The 21,873-nt window shown below is 38.0% G+C and overlaps 1 protein-coding gene across 3 annotated transcripts in view; it reads left to right on the top strand.

The window, feature by feature from the left end:
* Positions 1 to 21,873, top strand: part of LARS1 (leucyl-tRNA synthetase 1) — a 66,866-nt gene that overhangs the window by 12,577 nt on the left and 32,416 nt on the right. For all 3 annotated transcript variants that reach the window (XM_065875632.1, XM_065875633.1, XM_065875635.1), the window contains 10 exons: positions 1,672 to 1,833; positions 2,471 to 2,583; positions 6,543 to 6,606; positions 8,562 to 8,629; positions 8,749 to 8,974; positions 11,498 to 11,585; positions 11,667 to 11,743; positions 17,264 to 17,317; positions 18,085 to 18,225; positions 19,930 to 20,007. In XM_065875632.1, the coding sequence (XP_065731704.1) occupies positions 1,672 to 1,833; positions 2,471 to 2,583; positions 6,543 to 6,606; positions 8,562 to 8,629; positions 8,749 to 8,974; positions 11,498 to 11,585; positions 11,667 to 11,743; positions 17,264 to 17,317; positions 18,085 to 18,225; positions 19,930 to 20,007 (1,071 nt within the window). The remainder of the gene's footprint in view (positions 1 to 1,671; positions 1,834 to 2,470; positions 2,584 to 6,542; positions 6,607 to 8,561; positions 8,630 to 8,748; positions 8,975 to 11,497; positions 11,586 to 11,666; positions 11,744 to 17,263; positions 17,318 to 18,084; positions 18,226 to 19,929; positions 20,008 to 21,873) is intronic.

Genomic DNA, 21,873 nt, shown 5'->3' with positions numbered 1-21,873 from the left:
ATTGGGTGTTAGTTGTGGCACTCGGGATCTTCGTTGTGGCATGCAGGATCTTTTGGTTGTGTATGGTATGTGGACTTCTTAGTTGTGGCATGCGGGCTTCTTAGTTGTGGCATGTGGACTCTTAGTTATGACATGCAAACTCTTAGCTGTGGCATGCACGCAGGATCTAGTTCCCTGACCAGGGATCGAACCCGGGCCCCCTGTGCTGGGAGTGCAGAGTCTTACCCACTGGATCACCAGGGAAGTCCCAATATCTTGTTTCTTTTTATATATTTGCTCACTAATTTTAGCATTCATCATTGGATCTTCCCTGCAGCGGTTATTGCTGCATATTTTGTTCTAATGGTGATTTTCAGTTTCCCTCATTCCTTCTATATTTATTATCTGGAATTCTTCTGAAAGGAAATGTTGTTCTTTCTCCCTCATTTACTTATCTATTAATTTCTTTTTTATATCAGTGTGGATTCATGCATATTTATTCTTTGGGTTATAATCTAATCCTATTGGGCTTTTTTGAGTTATTGTTATTGCTCAGATTGTTCTAGCAATGGCCATTGGGGGAATCTTTTAGTGGGCTCCTGTGTCCATTTGACATGCCCCCATCTTTTTTTCTTTTTTCTATTTCTTTCTTTCTCTTTTCTTTTTTTTTTTTTTTTTTGAGCACTTCTATACATTCAGGTGCCACAAGATGCTCCAGGCTCATTTTGTATTTTCCCTGTTTTAACCCCAGAGTCAACCACTTTTCCAAGGAGTCCTCTTTCCTTTTATTGAAATATGGTATTTAGAAACTAAGTTCTGAGTGTTAGTTATGCTCATTGTTTCTAGATCCTCTCAGTAGAAAGAGCAAGGAAATATATGTATGTCTACTAACCCACTTATATGTACGTGTCTGTATTTATTTCTTTATACATTATAAAAAATTTCTTTATATTTTTTAAATGTTTTTTTAATTAATGTAAACTCTTCCTTCCTTCCTTCCTTCCTTCCTTTCCTTTCCTTTCCTTTCCTTTCCTCTCTTCCTCCCTCCCTCCCTCCCTCCTTCCTTCCCTTCCTTTCTTCCTTCCTCTCTCTCCCTCCCTCCCTCCCTTCTTCCCTCCCTCCCTCCTTTCCTCCATCTCTCTCTCACTCTTCGCAGTGTATCATTGTGTTGGTTTGACAAGTGCATGGAGTCATGTTTCTACCACCACAGTACTATACAGAACAGTTTCCTCAGCCCCCGGATTCCTTGTCCTACCTTTTTATAATTCAGCCTTTTTGCCTACCTCCAGTCCCTGGCATGTGGTTACCTTTTTGATATTGGTAAATATTGGTAAAGGAGAAAACTCTTGTTAGCAGCTTATTCATAACTAAAAAAGGTGCATGTGGTATTTGAAAAAAGGAAATAGAGAAGGTTTGGTGCTAAGATCTTATCTTTGTGATGATAACTTTTTATGGTTCCACCTCTGTATTGATAGTTATCTTTGGTGTCAGAATCCAGGTATCAGACTATATGGTTTGGCAAACAGAACAGTGCATCCAGATCCTGCACTATTCTGACATGTCAACAGTACTGTTTTAGATTTAAAAAAACTACCAAATAGGATTATTCACTTAAAATTACTGTGGTCCTGGAATTTGTTAACCAGTTGTTAGTTATTCTTTGATGGAGTTTGGTTTTGCTGTTATTTTCAGAGTAAAGCTGCTGCTAAAGCTGGATCTTCTAAATACCAGTGGGACATTATGAAATCCCTTGGTCTGTCTGATGAAGAGATAGTTAAATTTTCTGAAGCAGAATATTGGCTTGACTATTTCCCGCCACTGGCTGTTCAGGATCTGAAGAGAATGGGTTTGAAGGTATGCCCATCACCCCCAGAGTTTAAGGAAATATGAAAAATACATTATATTTGTGTGATTGAATGAGATTTGGACTACCTCTTAATTTAGAATAGTATATTCCAGTAATGGCTCAGTACTGTTATTGTCAGATTAGAACCACATGGGCCTCAATGTAAGCAATGAAGTACTTCAATATTTGTTGTTTTGGAATGTATATACATATATTAACAACTAGTAGAAAGGAATTCTATTCAAATAATATGAAGAAGCCCACAACATTGTAAATCAACTATACTTCAATAAAATTAAAAAAAAAAAAAAAGATAAGAAGAAGCCCAAGTGTAGCTTGAATATTTAGGGATACATAAAGGTGTTATGTAAATGCTCCTTCTTAATTTATTATAATTCCTGTATGTTTAATAGGTAACTGTGTGTGTTTAAAAACGTACATATTAAGCACAAATTAACATAATTATGACGTATTATATATTTAATAGGTGGAACTTGAAATTTTTTGGTTTCCTTTGATATTTTTGATATAATTCTAAGTTGGAAAATAAGGAGTAGAAGAGTAAATAATTGATTCATGGGAATTCCTGTTCATAGAGACCATATAAATTTCTCAAAAATTACCTTTTCCTTTCTCCTTCTGTAGGTAGACTGGCGTCGTTCCTTCATCACCACTGATGTTAATCCTTACTATGACTCGTTTGTCAGGTGGCAGTTTTTAACATTAAGAGAAAGAAGCAAAATTAAATTTGGGAAGCGGTGAGTTTGTTGTCCTTCAGTATAATAAAGTAAAAATCATGTAATTCCTGCATTATAATTCAGTGTACCCCAGAGCTTACTTTTTTCCATTATCTTTCTCTTTTTATAATTTCTCTTTTTGTTCTCTTGTTTCCTGTGAATTCCTTTTTGTTTGACTGGTGTCTCAGTTTCTCTGAGCTGCTTAGTGTTTGTGACAAATAGAACCAGGGAGAATAGGGGTCTCACTAAAGATGCTCTCTTACGTTCTCACTAAAGATTCTCTTAAGTATTCTAGCCAAGCAGAAAAATAATATTATTTGAGTTTTAGTTTATCTTTTTGCTCTATAAAATCTTCTATAAAGTTCTTCCTTGATTATATGGATTCATTAAAAGCTATTTGCGATTTTTAAAAAAATTTTATTTTATTAATTTTTTTATACAGCAGGTTCTTAGTAGTCATCCATTTTATACACATCAGTGTATACATGTCAATCCCAATCGCCCAATTCAGCACACCACCATCCCCAACCCCCTAGCGGCTTTCCCTCCTTGGTGTCCATACATTTGTTCTCTATATCTCTGTCTCAGCTTCTGCCCTGCAAACTGGTTCATCTGTACCATTTTTCTAGGTTCCACCTACATGCATTAATATACGATATTTGTTTTTCTTTCTGACTTAACTTCACTCTGTATGACCGTCTCTAGATCCATCCACGTCTCAACAAATGAACCAATTTCATTCCTTTTTATGGCTGAGTAATATTCCATTGTATATATGTACCACAACTTCTTTATCCATTCGTCTGTCAATGGGCATTTAGGTTGCTTCCATGACCTGGCTATTGTAAATAGTGCTGCAGTGAACATTGGGGTGCATGCATCTTTTTGAATTATGGTTTTCTCTGGGTATATGCCCAGTAGTGGGATTGCTGGATCATATGGTAATTCTATTTTTAGTTTTTTAAGGAAGCTCCATTAGTGTTCTCCATAGTGGCTGTATCAATTTACATTCCCACCAACAGTGCAAGAGGGTTCTCTTTTCTCCACACCCTCTCCAGCATTTGTTGTTTGTAGATTTTCTGATGATGCCCATTCTGACTGATGTGAGGTGATACCTCATTGTAGTTTTGATTTGCATTTTTCTAATAATTAGTGATGTTGAGCAGCTTTTCATGTGCTTCTTCGCCATCTGTATGTCTTCTTTGGAGAAATGTCTATTTAGGTCTTCTACCCACTTTTGGATTCGGTTGTTTGTTTCTTTAATATTGAGCTGCATGAGCTGTTTATATATTTTGGAGATTAATCCTTTGTCCATTGATTCGTTTGCAAATATTTTCTCCCATTCTGAGGGTTGTCTTTTTGTCTTGTTTATGGTTTGCTTTGCTGTGCAAAAGCTTTGAAGTTTCATTAGGTCCTATATGTTTATTTTTGTTTTTATTTCCATTACTCTAGGAGGTGGATCAAAAAAGATCTTGCTGTGATTTATGTCAAAGAGTGTTCTGCTTATGTTTTCCTCTAAGGGTTTTATAGTGTCCAGTCTTACATTTAGGTCTCGAATCCATTTTGAGTATATTTTTGTGTATGGTGTTAGGGAGTGTTCTAATTTCATTCTTTTACATGTAACTGTCCAGTTTTCCCAGCATCACTTATTGAAGAGACTGTCTTTTCTCCATTGTATATCCTTGCCTCCTTTGTCAGAGATTAGTTGACCATAGGTGCGTGGGTTTATCTCTGGGCTTTCTATCTTGTTTCATTGATCTGTGTTTCTGTTTTTGTGCCAGTACCATATTGTCTTCATTACTGTAGCTTTGTAGTATAGTCTGAAGTCAGGGGGTCTGATTCTTCCAGCTCCGTTTATTTCCCTAAAGACTGCTTTGGCTACTCAGGGTCTTTTGTGTCTCCATACAAATTTTAAGGTTTTTTCTAGTTCTGTAAAAAATGCCATTGGTAATTTAATAGGGATTGCATTGAATCTGTAGATTGCTTTGGCTAGTATAGTCATTTTCACAGTATTGATTCATCCAACCCAAGAACATGGTCTATCTCTCCATCAGTTGGTATCCTCTTTAATTTCTTTCATCAGTATCTTATAGTTTTCTGCATACAGGTCTTTTGTCTCCATAGGCAGGTTTATTCCTAGGTATTGTATTCTTTTTGTTGCAATGGTAAATGGGAGCATTTCCTTAATTTCTCTTTCAGATTTTTCATCATTAGTATATAGGAATGCAAGAGATTTCTGTGTATTAATTTTGTATCCTGCAACTTGACCAAATTCATTGATTAGCTCTAGTAGTTTTCTGGTGGCATCTTTAGGATTCTCTATGTATAGTGTCATGTCATCTGCAAACAATGACAGTTTTACTTCTTCTTTTCCAATTTGTATTCCTTTTATTTCTTTTTCTTCTCTGATTGCCGTGGCTAGGACTTCCAAAACTATGTTGAATAATAGTGGTGAGAATGGACATCCTTGTCTTGTCTGATCTTAGAGGAAATGCTTTCAGTTTTTCACCATTGAGAATGATGTTGGCTGTGGGTTTGTCGTATATGGCCTTTATTATGTTGAGGTAGGTTCCCTCTATGCCTGTGTCTTTTGGTTGGAGCATTTAATCCATTCACGTTTAAGGTAATTATTGATATGTATGTTCCTATGACCATTTTCTTGATTATTTTGGGTTTGTTTTTGTTGGTCCTTTTCTTTTGTGTTTCCCACTTAGTGAAGTTCCTTTAGCATTGTTTGTAGAGCTGGTTTGGTGGTGCTGAATTCTCTTAGCTTTTGCTTGTCTGTAAAGCTTTTGATTTCTCCATCGAATCTGAATGAGATCCTTGCAGGGGAGAGTAATCTTGGTTGTAGTTTCTTCCCTTTCATCACTTTAAGTATATCATGCCATTGCCTTCTGGCTTGTAGAGTTTCTGCTGAGAAATCAGTTGTTAACCTTATGGGAGTTCCCTTGTATGTTATTTGTTGTTTTTCTCTTGCTGCTTTCGATCATTTTTCTTTGTCTTTAACTTTTGCCAGTTTGATTACTGCGTGTCTTGGTGTGTTTCTCCTTGGGTTTATCCTGTATGGGACTTTCTGTGCTTCCTGGACTTGGGTGGCTCTTTCCTTACCCATGTTAGGGAAGTTTTTGACTGTAATCTCTTCCAATATTTTCTCAGGTCCTTTCTCTCTCTCTTCTCCTTCTGGGACCCCTATAATGCGAATGTTGTTGTGTTTAATGTTATCTCAGGGTCTCTTAGGTTGTCTTCATTTCTTTTGATTCTTTTTTCTTTATTCTGTTCCGCAATAGTGAATTCCACCATTCTGTCTTCCAGGTCACTTATCAGTTCTGCCTCAGTTATTCTGCTATTGATTCCTTCTAGTGTAGTTTTCATTTCATTTATTGTATTGTTCATCTCTGTTTGTTCTTTAATTCTTCTAGGTTTTTTTTAAACATTTCTTGCATCATCTTGATCTTTGCCTCCATTCTTTTTCCGAGGTCCTGGATCATCTTCACTGTCATTTTTCTGAATTCTCTTTCTGGAAGGCTGCCTATCTCCACTTCATTTAGTTGTTTTTCTGGGGTTTTATCTTGTTCCTTCATCTGGTACATAGCCCTCTGCCTTTTCATCTTGTCTGTCTTTCTGTGAATATGGTTTTTGTTCCACAGGCTGCAGGATTGTAGTTCTTCTTCTGCTGTCTGCCTTATGCTATTTTCATTTTAAAGGCAAATTTATATTTTACAGTCTTCTGTTTCATACCATAAAGCCAAGATCAGTAGATATTTTTCAGTGGTATTACCTTTGATGAAGGCAGAAAGCTTTCATTAAATAACTATGTTGGCAGTAGAGCTCGCCATAAAAGCATAAAAATGATGTAGACATTTGCTCAGTTAGAAGTTTTAGTTAGAAGAAATATTGTGATGGTTAGGTGCAACACTGGCAAATATGTTAGGATAAAACTTGTACGTTATAATAATATTTGTCACTTATTTATTTTTTAGGTATACCATTTATTCTCCAAAAGATGGACAGCCTTGTATGGATCATGACAGACAAACTGGAGAGGTAATTATTTGTGCCATAGAGTAGCTATTGTAATAATTCTTTTTTTTAATAAATTTACTTGTTTGATTATTTTTGGCTGTGTTGGGTATTCGTTGCTGCACGTGGGCTTTTCTCTAATTGCGGCGAGTGGATGCTACTCTTTGTTGTGGTGTTCAGGCTTCTCATTGCGATGGCTTCTCTTTGTTGCGGAGCATGGGCTCTAGGTGTGCGAGCTCTAGGCGCTCAGTCTTCAGTAGTTTGACATGCGGGTTCAGTAGTTGTGGCACATGGGCTTAGTTGCTCTGCGGCATGTGGGATCTTCCTGGATCAGGGCTTGAACCCGTGTCCCCTTCATTGGCTGGCGGATTCTTAACCACTGTGCCACCAGGGAAGTCCCTATTGTAATAATTCTTAATGTGGGCATAGAGTTTAAGAAATAGATTAGAAATCTAAAAATCACGTTATTTCAGTGCTGAGGTGTATAGTCATGATACTCTTGTGGCTGTTAAGCCAGAGGCAGAATGTTATCATAGGTACCTGTATCTTGTCAAGGACCTTGCTACTCCAAGAGTAGCACTAGGTTCAGCTACATCAGCTTGTGTTAGAAAAGCACATTTTTGTTTGTTCGTCTGTTTTTTGTTTTTGTTTTGTTTCTTTGGCTACTGTGCCTGGCTTGTGGGATTCCCCGACTAGGGATCGAACCCAGGCACTTGGTAGAGAACGCGCAGAGTCCTAACCACTGGACTGCCAGGGAAATCCTAGAAAAGCAGATTCTTGAACCTCACCCCCAAATTGCTGAATCAGAAGCTCTGGGGATGGGGCCTAGGAACCTGTCTTAATGTGTTCTCAGTGTGATTCATATGCCTGCTAATGTTTGAGAAGAACTGCTTGGAGGGTGCACTGCTCTAAAAGGAGAGCATGAGGAAAGATAGTGAGATATGTGGTTAACTGATGTACACAGGTTCCATTTATACTTGCTTTGGTCACATGCCTGCTTACTTATTTCCAAAGTACTTCCAGCCATGCATGACATCAGTTCATTCTACATTCCTGTAGGACACATTAGTGACATTATTCCTTGTAATACTTGAATGAAGTAAGGGTAAGTCATTTGCCTAAAGCCTTGGCACAGTAAATCAACAGCAATGGCAGGATCTAAACTTTGCAGTCTCTATGAGTGTGTCATTCTTTGTTACCACCTTTGAACACATTTGTAGTCTAGCAACTACCTTTCAAAATCAGCCTTCAATTATGATGTAACTTCTTTGACAGAAATGAGCGTTAATCAAAATTTTGAAAGATTTGAGGGCCTTCAGAGGCCCAGTTTACTATGCTAAGTTTTAATATAGTCAGTGGTAGCAGTATCCTAAATTTCAATAGTACATCATAGTTTTTCACAGCATTTTCCTATCATTATCTTAGGTTTTCCTCAGGACAGTCCTGTATGAGGCACAGCACAGTTATTTTACAGATGACGAAATGAAGGCTCAGAGTGATTGTGACTCCTTGGGTCAAGCCATAAGTGAGGGCCCAAGCTAGGTTTTGAATGCACATCATCTGACCCCTTGTCCAGTGTATGTCTGTGATGACTGCTCTGTAGGATTGATGTTGGTTGTATCTTCTAACTCCCATTTTGGCAAACCCTATTTTGGCTGATTAATCCAAGTCACTTCATTTTTTTTTTCCTGCTGTTGTTCCCTCTCAAGGGAGCTCTTAGCAAATCTTACTTAGTACAGTCTGGGCCTCCTCGATTGGTTTTGGTCTGGTGTGGGGTGGGATGGTGGTCTTCAAGTCATTTTTACACATTAGGCTTCCATGTGGTCAGCACACCACTGGCAGTCTCTTCATTGGAAGAAAGAATTATTCTAACAATGCAGGAACCCCTCTTAGAAATTTGAATCAGATCTCTCACATAGACTAGTAGGTGTAATCCAAGTGTTTCTTTCTCCCTTGAATTTTTGTTTTATTTTGTTTAGGGTGTTGGACCTCAGGAATATACTTTAATCAAGTTGAAAGTGCTTGAGCCATACCCATCCAAGTTAAGGTAGGTTTGCTACCTACCTTAATAGGTAGAAGAATTGTTGCTTCATCTTTTTGAAATATCAGATAGTTGTGATGGAATCCATAATGTTTTTTGCATAAATGTATATTTTTTCTTCTTAGTGGCTTGAAAGGGAAAAATATCTTCTTGGTAGCTGCTACTCTCAGACCTGAGACCATGTTTGGACAGACAAACTGTTGGGTTTGCCCTCATATGAAGTACATTGGATTTGAGACAGTGAATGGAGATATATTCATCTGCACCCAAAGAGCCGCAAGGAATATGTCATACCAGGGCTTTACCAAGGACAACGGAGTGGTGCCTGTTGTTAAAGAGTTAATGGGAGAGGTAAGTTGGGTAGCAGGCTTTATTTTAGTGCATGAATTTAGAGGAAAATGTCAAAAATGAAGCTTGAGAAAACATTTTAAAAAACCTTTTAATTGAGGTATACGTTAGAGTCAAATGTGTTAAGTCATATATGTGTATATTTTTGGTGTGTTTTCAAATGTGTATACAGTCATGTAAGCACCACCCAAATCAAGGTATAGAACAGTTCCAGCACTGCAGAAGGTGCTGTCATGTCCATTTCATGTCACTGCTCAGCCTGCTCCTGCAGAGGTGACCACTGCCATGACTTCAGTCACCAAAGATTAGTTGCTCTTCTTGAACTTTACACAGTGGAATTGTATAGTCTGTACTTTTTTGTGTTTAGCTTCTTTGGCTAAAAGAAGCTAAACACAAAAAAGTACAGAGTATACTTTTTCCATGTTGTGTGTAGGAGTAGTTTTTTTTTTTTTTTTTTTATTGCTGTGGCGTATTCATTGTGTGACCATATCAGTAAAATAGTATTTTTGAATCTTACATTGCAACTCAGTAACTATCTGGTTGAAAAATACAGACAGTCCTCCCCGAGAGATTTAATAGCTGTGGTAGACACTATATTACTTTTTTAATATGATTACCTGCATTCCTGGAGTGGAATTGCAGCTGCTTTTTTTCTGAAAAGGAAGTCTTGGTTGACCTTAACTAAATCTAGATGGTTACATAGCTCTTATCCTTAGAGTTTATTTACTTATCGGTATTTTTGAGTGTGTTTTATTCCCTTTAGTAAATGCTGATCGTTGGTATCTTAATAAATAATCTTTAAAAGAAAAGGATGAGTAGAATACCATCTCAATTCTCCTTTTGAATTGGAGAGTTTATTTCTTACTTATTTTGTAAACTTATTTTTTGACTAGATTACTAAATATTCATAAGACTCAAAATTCAAGATGAAAAGAGGGAATTCCCTGGCAGTCCAGTGGTTAGGACTCCATGGTTTCACTGACGAGGGCACAGGTTCAATCCCTGGTTGGGAAACTAAGATCCCGCAAGCTATGCAGAGCAGCCAAAAAAAAAAAAAAAAGACAAAAAGCTACACAAAATAGTCCCAGTCAATCAATTCTCCCTTCCATAGGCAGTCAGTAAAATCACTGTCTTGTGTATCCTTCCAGAAGTATTTCATGTGTATACAAACAAATATGTATATATATATACTTTTGCCCTCTTTTTTACACACAAATGGCAATGTATTTTATCACATTGTCTGTGTTTTACTTTCTTTTTTACTTAACTATAACTTGGTAATTATTTTATCAGTAGGTAAACATCTTTCTTGTTCTCTCTTTTCTTTTGGGTTGTGCCATGCAGCTTAAGGGATCTTAGTTCCTTGACCAGGAGTTGAACCTGGGCCCTTGGCATGAAAGCACAGAGTCCTAACCACTGGACCTCCAAGGAATTCCCTTTGTTCTTATTTTTTACTGTTACACAGCATTCTGTTGTTTGGCCGTGCCACAAATTGTTTAATGATTCTCTATAATGGGTAGTTGAATTGTTTCTTCTGTTATAAGCAGTGCTGTTACATCTTATTAGTTCCTGATGTTAGAGTTCTGTCTGAGAAGTTTTTAGGAACAGTATTAATGACACCATTTTTTTCCTGTTCTTAAATGCAACTTTTTTCCATGTTAATTTGAACAGATTCTGGAATGAGGAAAATGGGTGGTATAAATTTAAAAATAGCTTTCAACCTTTAAGGCTATTACGATATTTAGCCTTTATCCTATATGACTGTAAATTCCGTAAGCAGCTTATGTATATGAATAAAGTGGAAGGGTGGGAACTATATGGAACTATATGGAATTCCTTAGGTAAACAAGCAGCTGCAAGCTGTTTGTGTGTTTTGTTTTGTTTTTTTGGCTGTGCCGAGCGGCATGTGGGATCTTAGTTCCCTGACCAGGGATTGAACCTGAGCTCCCTGCATTGGAAGCATGGAGTCTTAACCACTGGACTGCTGGGGAAGCCCCGCAAGCTGTTTGTTGATATATGAGAATATGGGTCCAATATTATCCGACCTTCTGATTTTTTCTTTTAAGATACATCTTTTTAGTTCAGTTTGTCTTCCTAATTATCATTTAAAATAGAGATACAGTATTCTATCTTGTTGATGTTTCATATTTTATTAAGTGATTTTTTTATCATTTAAAGTTTTAGTTGTTTCCAGGTTTTGCTAACGTAGTTAACACAGCATTGGGGAGATTCTCAAAGAAAAAATAATTCTTTTTCCTGTGAGGTAAATTCCTAGGATTGGATTGCTGGGTCCAAGTTGGATTCCTATATTGTTTTCCTCAAGCAATGTATAAGTGTACTAATTTCCTCACAACCTTGCAGTATTTGGGTATTATAATTATTTTCAATTATTTTTAGTCTAGTAGGTATAAAAGAATGAGTGTTGTTGATTATTAGCTTCTCAGGGCTTAAAATGTTAACATTGTTTTAAATTTTAATGATTAGAATAAGTTACTTCTGTTTTATGCTGATCTTTTTCTTACATAGGATATTCTTGGTGCGTCACTTTCTGCGCCTTTAACATCCTATAAGGTGATCTATGTTCTCCCAATGCTCACCATCAAGGAGGATAAAGGTAAAGAGTTTATTTCTTTCTAGAAATTCTTTGCAAAACACATTCTTGTTATATTAGTTAATTCTACAGTTTCTTTTATAGGTACTGGTGTGGTCACAAGTGTTCCTTCTGACTCCCCTGATGATTTTGCTGCCTTCAGAGACTTGAAGAAAAAGCAAGTGAGTATCTGTGTTTCATGTTCCTATTTCCTCTTCATCATCTCATTGGTTAGGTACCACTGAACTAATTATTGGATTAGGCTAAAAAGCTATGCATGTATCTTTGAGATGCTACCTTTAACCTGTTTCTTGATATTTATATGTTTTTCTATGATTTGAATTTTAAATATCGATGTAAAATTTATAGAATCTTTTTTTTTTTTTTGGCTGTGCTGTGTGGCATGTGGGATCTTAGTTCCCTGACCAAGGATGGAACCCATGCCCCGCTGCAGTGTAAGCGTGGAGTCTTAACCACTGGACCGCCAGGGAAGTCCCCATAGAATCTTTAAGACTTATTTTTTTAGAGCAGTTTTAGGTTCATAATAAAAATCGAGAGGAAGGTACAGAGATTTCCCATATACCCCCTGCTTCAATGCCTGCATAGCTTCCCCCATTATTAGTATCACTCACCAGAGTGATACATTTTTTTTTTTTTTTACTGAAGATGAACCTACATTGACACATCATAATCACCCAAAGTCCATAGTTTACCTTAGGGTTTACTCTTGGTGTTGTACATTCTGTGGATTTGGATGAATATATAATGACATGTGTCCATCATTATAATACACAGGATTTTCACTGCCTTAAAAATCCTCTGTGCTCGGGCTTCCCTGGTGGCGCAGTGGTTGAGAGTCCGCCTGCTGATGCAGGGGTCATGGGTTCGTGCCCCGGTCTGGGAAGATCCCACATGCTGCGGAGCGGCTAGGCCCGTGAGCCATGGCCGCTGAGCCTGCACGTCCGGAGCCTGTGCTCCACAACGGGAGAGGCCACAACAGTGAGAGGCCTGTGTACTGCAAAAAAAAAAAAAAAAAAAAATCCTCTGTGCTCTTTTTGTTCGTCTCTCCTCCCTTCCACCCCTGGCAACCACTGATCCTTCCCTCCCTTCCTTCCTTCCTTCCTTCCTTCCTTCCTTCCTTCCTCCCTTCCTCCCTTCCTCCCTTCCTCCCTTCCTCCCTTCCTCCCTTCCTCCCTTCCTCCCTTCCTCCCTTCCTCCCTTCCTCCCTTCCTCCCTTCCTCCCTCCCTTCCTCCCTCCCTCCCTCCCTCCCTCCCTCTGGGTCTTAGTTAGGACACGTGTGATCTTCGTTGCAGCACGTGGGATCTAGTTCCCTGACCAGGGATCAAACCCTGGCCCCCTGCGTTGGGAGTGTGGAGTCTTAACCACTGGACCACCAGGGAAGTCCCCACTGATCTTTTTTTTTTTTTTTGCGATACGCGGGCCTCTCACCATTGAGGCCTCTCCCGTTGCGGAGCACAGGCTCCGGACGCACAGGCTCAGTGGCCATGGCTCACGGGCCCAGCCACTCTGCGGCACGTGAGATCCTTCCGGACTGAGGCACGAACCCATGTCCCCTGCGTTGGCAGGCGGACTCTCAACCACTGTGCCACCAGGGAAGCCCCCCACTGATCTTTTTAATTGTCACCATAGTTTTACCTTTCCATAAAGTCATATAGTTGGAATCATACAGTATGTAGCCTTCTTAGATTTTCTTTCAATTAGCAATATGTATTTAAGGTTTCTCATGTCTTTTCATAGCTTGATAGCATATTTCTTTTTAGCACTAATAATATTCTGTTGTCTGGATGTACATTTATTCATCCCTCTGATGAAGAACATCTTGGTTGCTAACAAGTGTTGGCAGTTATGAGTAAAGCTGCTGTAAACATCCGTGTGCAGGATATTGTATAGAGAACTCTTTTGTGTAAATACCAAGGAGTGCGATTGCTGTATCATATGGTAAAAGTATGTGTAATTTTGTAAGAAACCACCAAACTGTCTTCCAAAGTGGCTGTACCATTTTGCATTCTTACCAGCAATGTATGAGAGTTCCTGTTGCTCCACATCCTTGTCAGCATTTGGTATTGTCAGTTTTCCAGATTTTGACCATTGTAATTGGTGTGTAGTCATATCTCATTGTTTTTATTTTGCATTTTCTTGATGGCAGATGTTGTGGAGTGTTTTTTCATATGCTTGTTTGCCATCTGTGTATCTTTGGTGAGATTTGTCTGTTAAGGTCTTTGGCTTATTTATTTCAAATGAGTTGTTTTAATTACAGGTGGTACAGAATTCAGGATAGAACCAAGACTTAACACATTTTGGCAGGCTTCTGGGCTGGGTTTATGCAGGTCTCATAGCTAAGGTAGAAATGGCTGAGAAGAACTAAAGACAAGATGAGCCACTGTATGATTTTTTTTTTAACAAAAGTTTATTCTTAAATGTACAATAGGTTCCAAGACAACACTTCATTCTAGCTATAAGTGGCAACAGATACTATGGCAGGGAGTCCATATGTTTAAACAGGAATGGAATTAGGATCATCATTGCCTCAAACACAAGGATCAGCTTACTTTTTGCCAGATTTTTTAATAACACCTGTGGCCAGGGGGGCCTTTCCCTGTGGCCTTCGCTTTTAGCTCCTTGAGTTTCTTCTGCTCCTCCTTCTGTTTCTGCTTGAATGCCTTATCCTCCTTGTCTATCTCCTTGGCTTGCTTCTTGGCGTGCTTCAGGGGCTTCTCCTCACCACCTTCAGGGCCCAACATGGTGCCTGCCACCCCTTCCCCAGAGCCTGCTCCCGGAAGCCTTATTTTTTTTTTTTTTTTTTTGCGTTACGCGGGCCTCTCACTGTTGTGGCCTCTCCCGTTGCGGAGCACAGGCTCCGGACGCGCAGGCTCAGCGGCCATGGCTCACGGGCCCAGCCGCTCCGCGGCATATGGGATCCTCCCGGACCGGGGCACGAACCCGCGTCCCCTGCATCGGCAGGCGGACTCTCAACCACTGCGCCACCAGGGAAGCCCAAGCCTTATTTTTTAAATCAGGTTGTTTGTTTTCTTATTGTTGAGTTTTAAGAGTTCTTTGTATATTTAAGAGTCCTTTATCAGATGTGTTTTTTGAAAATATTTTTCCTCAGTGTGTGGTTTGTCTTTCAATTTTCTTGATGTTGTCTTTTGCAGAGAAGAACTTTTTAATTGTAATGAAGTCCACCTTATCAATGATTTCTTTCATAGATTATGTCTTTGGTGTTGTATCTAAAAAGGCATCATCATATGTGTGGACATTTAGGTTTTTTCCTTTGTTATCTTCTAGGAGTTTTATAGTTTTGTGTTTTACATCTAGGTCCATGATCTGTTTTGAGTTAATTTTTGTGTTGAGTGTCAGGTCTTTGTCTAAATTCATTTTTTTGCTTGTGGATGTCTAGTTCCAGTAACATTTGTTGAAGAGACTGTCTTTGCTCCATTGTATTGCCTTTGCTCCTTTGTCAAAGATCAGTTGACTTTATTTATGAGGGTCTCTTTCTGGGCTCTCTGTTATGGTCCATTGATCTATCTGTCTGTTCTTTTGCCAGCACCACACTATCTTGGTTATTATAACTTTACTATAAGTAAGTCTTGAAGTCACACAGTGTCAGTCTTCTAACTTTATTTGTCTTTTATATTGAGTTGGCTATCCTGGGGCTTATTCCTCTCCACGTAAACTTTGGAATCAGTTTGTTGATATCCATAAAGTAACTGGCTAGAATTTTGATTGAGAGTGTACTGAATCTGTTGGTTAAGTTGAAAAGAACTGACATCTTGACAACATTATGTCTTCTAATCCTTGAACATGGAATATCTCTCCATTTATTCAGTTCTTCTTTGATGCTGTTCATCAGAGTTTTGTAGTTTTCCTCATATCTTACATTTACATTGTTAGTTTTGTACCTAAGTGCAGTTGAACAACACAGGTTTGAACTGTGCAGGTCCATTTATAAGTCTTTTTTCAATAAATATGTACTACAGTACCAGGTGACCTGTTGTTGATTGAATTTGCAGATGTGGAACCACGGATACAGTGGTCTGACTGTAAAGATATATGCAGATTTTTGACTGCTTGGGGTAGCTGGCACCACTAACCCCCATGTTGTTGAAGGGGCAACTGTATTTAATTTTGGGGGTTACTAATGTAAATGGTATTGTGTTTTTAATTTCAAGTTCCACTTGTTAATTGTTGGTATATAGGAACACCATTGAATTTTGTGTTTTAGCCGTGTATCCTGCAACCTTTCTATAATTGCCTGTTAGTTCTAGGACTTTTTTTTGTTGATTCTTTTGGATTTTCTACATAGATGATCATGCTATCTGCAAACAGTGACAGTTTTGTCTTCCTTCGCAGTCTGTATACCTTTTCTTTTCTTGCCTTACTTAATTACCAAGAGCATTCGGTATGATGTTGAAAAGGAGTAGTGAGAGGGGATATGTATTGTGTCTGATCTTAGTGGGAAAGCTTTGAATTTTTTGAAAATCATCAAGTATGTTTTTAGCTGTAGGTTGATTTATTTTTTGTTTGTTTGTTTTTTTCTTTGGCCACGCTGTGTGGCTTGTGGGATCTTAGTTCCCCGACCAGGGATTGAACCCTGCCCCCTGGCATTGAAAGCGCGGAGTCCTAACCATTGGACTGCCAGGGAATTCCCTAGCTGTAGGTTTTTTATACATAGTCTTTACCAAGTTGAGAAAATCTGCTTCTATTCTAGTTTACTGAGAGTTTTTATCTTGAATAGGTATTGGATTTGGCCAAATACTTTTTTTCATCTGTTGATACGATTGTGTGATTATTCTTTTTTAACCTGCTGATGTGATGGATTTCGTAAAACTTAGAAAAAAGGTTTGAGAAAAATTTTCTGATATTCACATTTTCATTGCAACCTGGAATATGAACCTCATTTTAAGTGGTGTGTGTGTGTGTGTGTGTGTGTGTGTGTGTGCATTTTTGCTTTTGGCTGTACAGTTTCATCATTTAAGTCATTCACTCTAACTTAAACTGTTTAGTTTTTTAAAATCATATGTCCTTTCTTGAGATATTTTGTAAAATTAAAAAATTGTTCTCTGTGGAGGGAAGAACAAAAATAGTTTTAAAATGTTTGGAGGGTGCTTCTCTTAATGATTATACAGTAAGTCCCCTACATATGAACCTTCAGGTTGTGAACTTTGAAAGCTGCGAATGTGCATCTGGTTCCAGCAAGGAACCAGAACCTGTGCCATCCATGTTAGGCATGAGTGAACTTGCAGCTTGCCTTCCGTGTCCTGTTGCTGATGATTCTTCAGCTCTACCATCTCCCACCTCCTGTCCCTCCTCCAGTCAGTAACTCTTCTTGCCTGTTCACTTGATGCCAGCCCCTGTATGCCAGCTGTTGTACAGTACTATTGTAATATACTTTTCAAGGTACTGTACTGTAAGATTAAAAATATTTTCTTTATTTTTTGTGTTTGTTCGTCTTGTATGTATTTGTGTGAAAAGTATTATAAACCTGTTACAGTACAGTACTATATAGCTGATTGTGTTAGTTGGGTACCTAGGGTAACTTTGTTGGACTTACGAGCAAATTGGACTTATGAACAAATTGGACTTATGAATGTGCTCTGGGAACGGAACTCGTTCGTATGTAGGGGACTTATTGCACCAGTGAACTATTGATCATTAATATTAACTTCCAATTTTTTTGTAGGCTTTACGAGCAAAATATGGAATTAGAGATGACATGGTCTTGCCATTTGAGCCTGTGAGTACATAGATGATTCAGAATATTAATATCCATTTCTTTATTAGAGAACAAAGAGCAGCTAGCACTTTACTTGTCACAGAATTACATAATTGGTAGAGTATGAAATAAGAGGGAGTTTAAGAGTTGGTTTGCTTTAACATGATACCTGCTGTGGTGGATAAGAGCAAAAGAAAAACCAGCAATAGGCATTTTCTTAGCACCTGGCACCTGTAATTCTGAAACAAACAAATAGCCTTTTAGCATTACCAATTTTATAGTAGCTTATTTTCTAGTGTAGCCAATTTCCAGGCTTCTAAAGACAAAATTTTGCCATATTACTCATGAATCTTTATGTTTTCATATTAGTATCTGCAGAAGAAAAAAAAAAATTAAATTACTAGTGAATAATTTTCATGAAGAATCCAGAAGACTTAATATAAACCAGAAATAAGACCATCCATAAATTTAGTTGTTTACAGCGTTTTGCTAGTTTCAGCATTATTTAGTTAATTATGTGCCAGTGTGGGGTTGAGAGCTGGGGAAGTTGTGTGTGTAGTGAGGGAGGGACAGTGCGGGGGTTGGTGCAGAGAATTCGGGGGGTTCCTATGGAGAGTAGGAAGACACATTCACATCTGGATGTTAGTCCCTAATGTGTGACACTGCCCTAGTGATATATAAGATCTGAAGTTACTTCATTGGACGGTAGAGGCAAAAGGACTATGCCTTTAGGGCTGTTTTTGTGTTTATTCAATGTGAATAAGTTCTGACATTGCTCTTTTTTGCAGGTGCCAGTCATTGAAATTCCAGGTTTTGGACAGCTTTCTGCTGTAACCATGTGTGATGAGTTGAAAGTTCAGAGCCAGAATGACCGAGAAAAACTTGCAGAAGCAAAGGAGAAATTATACCTAAGAGGCTTTTATGATGGTGTAAGTAATAATTTTGTTATCATTTTTATTTGATTTACTTACTCCATGCTCTGTGATTTTCTTCTTAGTGGTTTAGAAAAAAACTATAGAAAAATTCAATATTGTTTCAGCTCTATCCTGTTTTGAGAAGGGATTACTATAAGATTGTATTCTTCTATTTCCAAATTTATTTTTTTAATCTATTTTGGTCCAATAGTATTTACGGAAATTCCATTTTTGTGCCCTCTAATCTCTGAGTGAATTTCTTGAGAAGATAAAGTTAGTTCATATTATTTTACAATAAATTCCAAAAGTTTATTGGATGGACCATACCTGGTCCCTTCTTTTGCTCTCTTAATTGTGGAGTTCATATTTTAAATAAGCAGTTTCATTCAGTTCATTAATTTACTTGTTAATGCCTATTCCATGCCATGTTAGCACAACAGACAAGTTGTGAACCTCTCTTTTCTCCTCAATTGTGCATGTTAACATGGCTTACATTTCCATGGAAAGAAGATGAGGCTAGAGAAAGTAAAAACTCAGTCAAGTTGCTAGTGACTTGAGGTTGAAATGAAGATTTTTAAGGCTGTAAGTGAGAATGTTCTTTATTTTTACCTTTACTTTCATTTCTCTGGATAACCAAGAATTGGTTGTATGTCCTTTTTAAAAGTAACGTACACGTTTTGGATGACAGTAAAAGCCAACACTTGTAGAGCATTTATATATTAACTTACTTATATCTCAAAATAACCTTGTGAAGTGGCACTTATTCCCAATTTATAGGTGAGGAAATTGAGGCACTAAGAGATTAAGTAATTTACCTAAGATCAGCCAGATAGCCAGGCAGAGGCAGAACTGGGACTCAAACTAGGCATCTTGGCTCTAAGATTTGTGCTTTTAACCCCTGTGCCATAATGATCTATAACTATAATTTCATAATGATGAATTAAGTAGATATGAAGCATCTTGGTATGTTAGAGAACTGGGGCAGAAAAAAGAACATGTGTCTTTTCCACTTAAGATAGAAACTATTAAGAATGCCCTGGTGGTCCAGTGGTTAGGACTCTGCACTCTCATTGCTGAGGGCCCAATGGCAAAAAAAAAAAAAAAAAAAAAAAAAAAGTATTTGAGAGAGTCAACAGGAGTCAGATAGATGGAGGTCAGAGTAATAGCTGGAAGGGGATTGTGGCTTTGCTCTGTGACAGCAATGGGCAAGTCATTACTTTGCCCTAGAATTAAGTCTCCCCGCTACATAAAAGGCAGAGTTGAAAAACAGTAGGCCTTCCTCTAAGAGCCAAGTTTATCACATGGGCAAGCAAAGGAGAATGCTTGCTGGCAACAGGCGGAGTTGTAAAGAGAAGCCTAAGTGGGGCTGAGCTGCATTTGCTCAGTTCCTTCTCCTAAAGCCTTCAGGAATGATGTGAGTTAGGGTAGAGGAATTCTCTTCACATGGAAACCTGAGAAGTGGGAAGGAAGTGAGCATTTCTTTCTAATTGTGTTCATAGTACTTATCCTAGTTATACTGAAAGAAAAACAAGTGTGTTGTAAATATTAGCTGTCCAAGCTGTGCCAAAATAAAAATTTATGGTTCTAAATGTGATAAATTTCACACTAAAAATATTTTGGTTGTGTGTGCAAGTAAATTTAGTTAGGGAAAGTTCTAGGGGGGGCACCCAAAGCAAATTTTAATTGTATGTGCTTTTTCCCTACTTCTCATCCTTTTAGGTAATGTTGGTGGATGGATTTAAGGGACAGAAGGTCCAAGATGTAAAGAAGACTATTAAAAACAAGATGATTGACACTGTATGTAATAGGCTATCCTCTGAAGGCTGTGTTAGGAGAAGAGCTTTCAGTTAATAGACTTTACAGTGTTACTTAGCAGTGAGTTCTGTAGTAGAACCTGGAGCTATATTAAAGATATAATTTTATTTATATATAAAACTGGAGACCTATTTAGCAATTCATTTAACTTGAACATCCCACCTGTAACGTTCTAAAGTTGGCATGTACAAATCACGCACAGAGAATTTTAGTGATGCTTCCTGGCAGTAACTATTCGAGGTACTGGTAGTTGATAGTTCTTTATGTAGTACTTTATACTTTAATCCTTTTTCCCCTCTTCATTTTTGTTGTAACTTTTTTCTGTTGAGTTACTTAACTTTTGAAATTGAATTTTTATCTTTGACAGTTGTGTATACCCATAATACAGAGAGACAATGATCTGTAAGTCTTATTAAAATAAAAAAAGCAGCAATTTCCTCTCCATCCTTCCACATTCTCTTAAATTTCTCTTCCTTGGACAGGCTTACTTGCATCTCTTTTAGTTATTTCTTTTAGTATTGACCTCTGCCTCTCTTATAGATCTCTAATCTAAATACTTGTAGTGTAATTTAAAAATTTTTCAATTTTAGCCATCAGCCATAGACTTCCTACTGTGGAAGATCAAGATTTAACTCTTCTCTAACCTGTGGCTTCCTCTCTAACCTCGCATTTGTATACACTTCTCCACCCCCCATCTTCCTAGTATAGGTATGTTATAATTTATGTTAGAGCAGTAGTCAGTGTGTACGTTTTTGAGACATGGCTGATCCATAATGTAGTATACAATGAGAACTTCTCTTCCCTAGCTTTTGGTTTTCCCTAGAGTTAATAACTGCCCTTTTTCCCCCCCACTTTTCTTACTTTTAAATACAGTTATCAATACTTCATCCCCAAACTCTGTCCCAACTGTTTATTTCTCCTCTCAGTACCTTCAAACACATGAGTATGCTGTTGTTTACATCTTAGAGAAAGTTCTCCTAGAGCCTTCTGGCGTGTTGTAATTATCCACACCGTTTGCTTACTGTAGGTGTGCACAGATGTCATCTGGGATGTTCCTCCACCATTACTTAGGATTTCCTTTGCTTCTCTTGCGTTGGATCTGTTGTTTCCTTGCTCCCATGGCTTCTTCTTTCTTATTTACTTTCTTGTTTTGGTGATGCTCTGCCTCTAGTAGTGTTCCTGAAAAACAGTGCCTGGAAGGTAAATTTTTGTGACCTTCCATGTCTGAAGTATCTTTATTCTGTCCTCATACTTGAATGCCTGGGTGTAGGATTCTGGGTTGGAAATAATTTTCCCTTAAAAATTTGAAGGCCATTACCCATGGTGTTCTGGTTCAGTGATGCTGTTGAGAAGTCCAAAACCATTCTGGTAATAATGGATCTTTTATAAGTGACCTGTGTCTCCACTGTTCCCTGCACTGCCCCCCACCATGCCAAAGCTTATAGAATCTTCTCTTTTCTTCCAGTATTTTGAAATTTCATGAAGATTTATTTTGGTGTAGGTCAGTTTTCATTCATTCTTCTGGCTGTATGCTGGGCTCCTTCCATCTGGAAACTTATGTTCTCCAATTTTGGGAAAATTTCTTGACTTTTTTGTTTAATTATTTTATCCCTTTCCATTCTTTATTTTTGCTCTCTGAATTCTTATTATTCAGATATTGGATCTCTTAGACTCTGAAAGTTCTTTTGCTCTTCTATCTGGGTGAGTCCCTCACCTTTTTCTTCCTATGAGTTTTTGTTCGTTCGTTTACTGTTTTTTTTTTTTTTTTGCGGTACGCGGGCCTCTCACTGTTGTGGCCTCTCCCATTGCGGAGCACAGGCTCTGGACGCGCAGGCTCAGCGGCCATGG

Source organism: Phocoena phocoena, chromosome 3 (genome assembly GCF_963924675.1).
Source record: "Phocoena phocoena chromosome 3, mPhoPho1.1, whole genome shotgun sequence".
In the NCBI taxonomy this organism is placed as follows: Eukaryota; Metazoa; Chordata; class Mammalia; order Artiodactyla; family Phocoenidae; genus Phocoena; species Phocoena phocoena.
The sequence above is the reverse complement of the archived record's forward strand: the minus strand, read 5'-3'. Positions and strand labels throughout refer to the sequence as shown.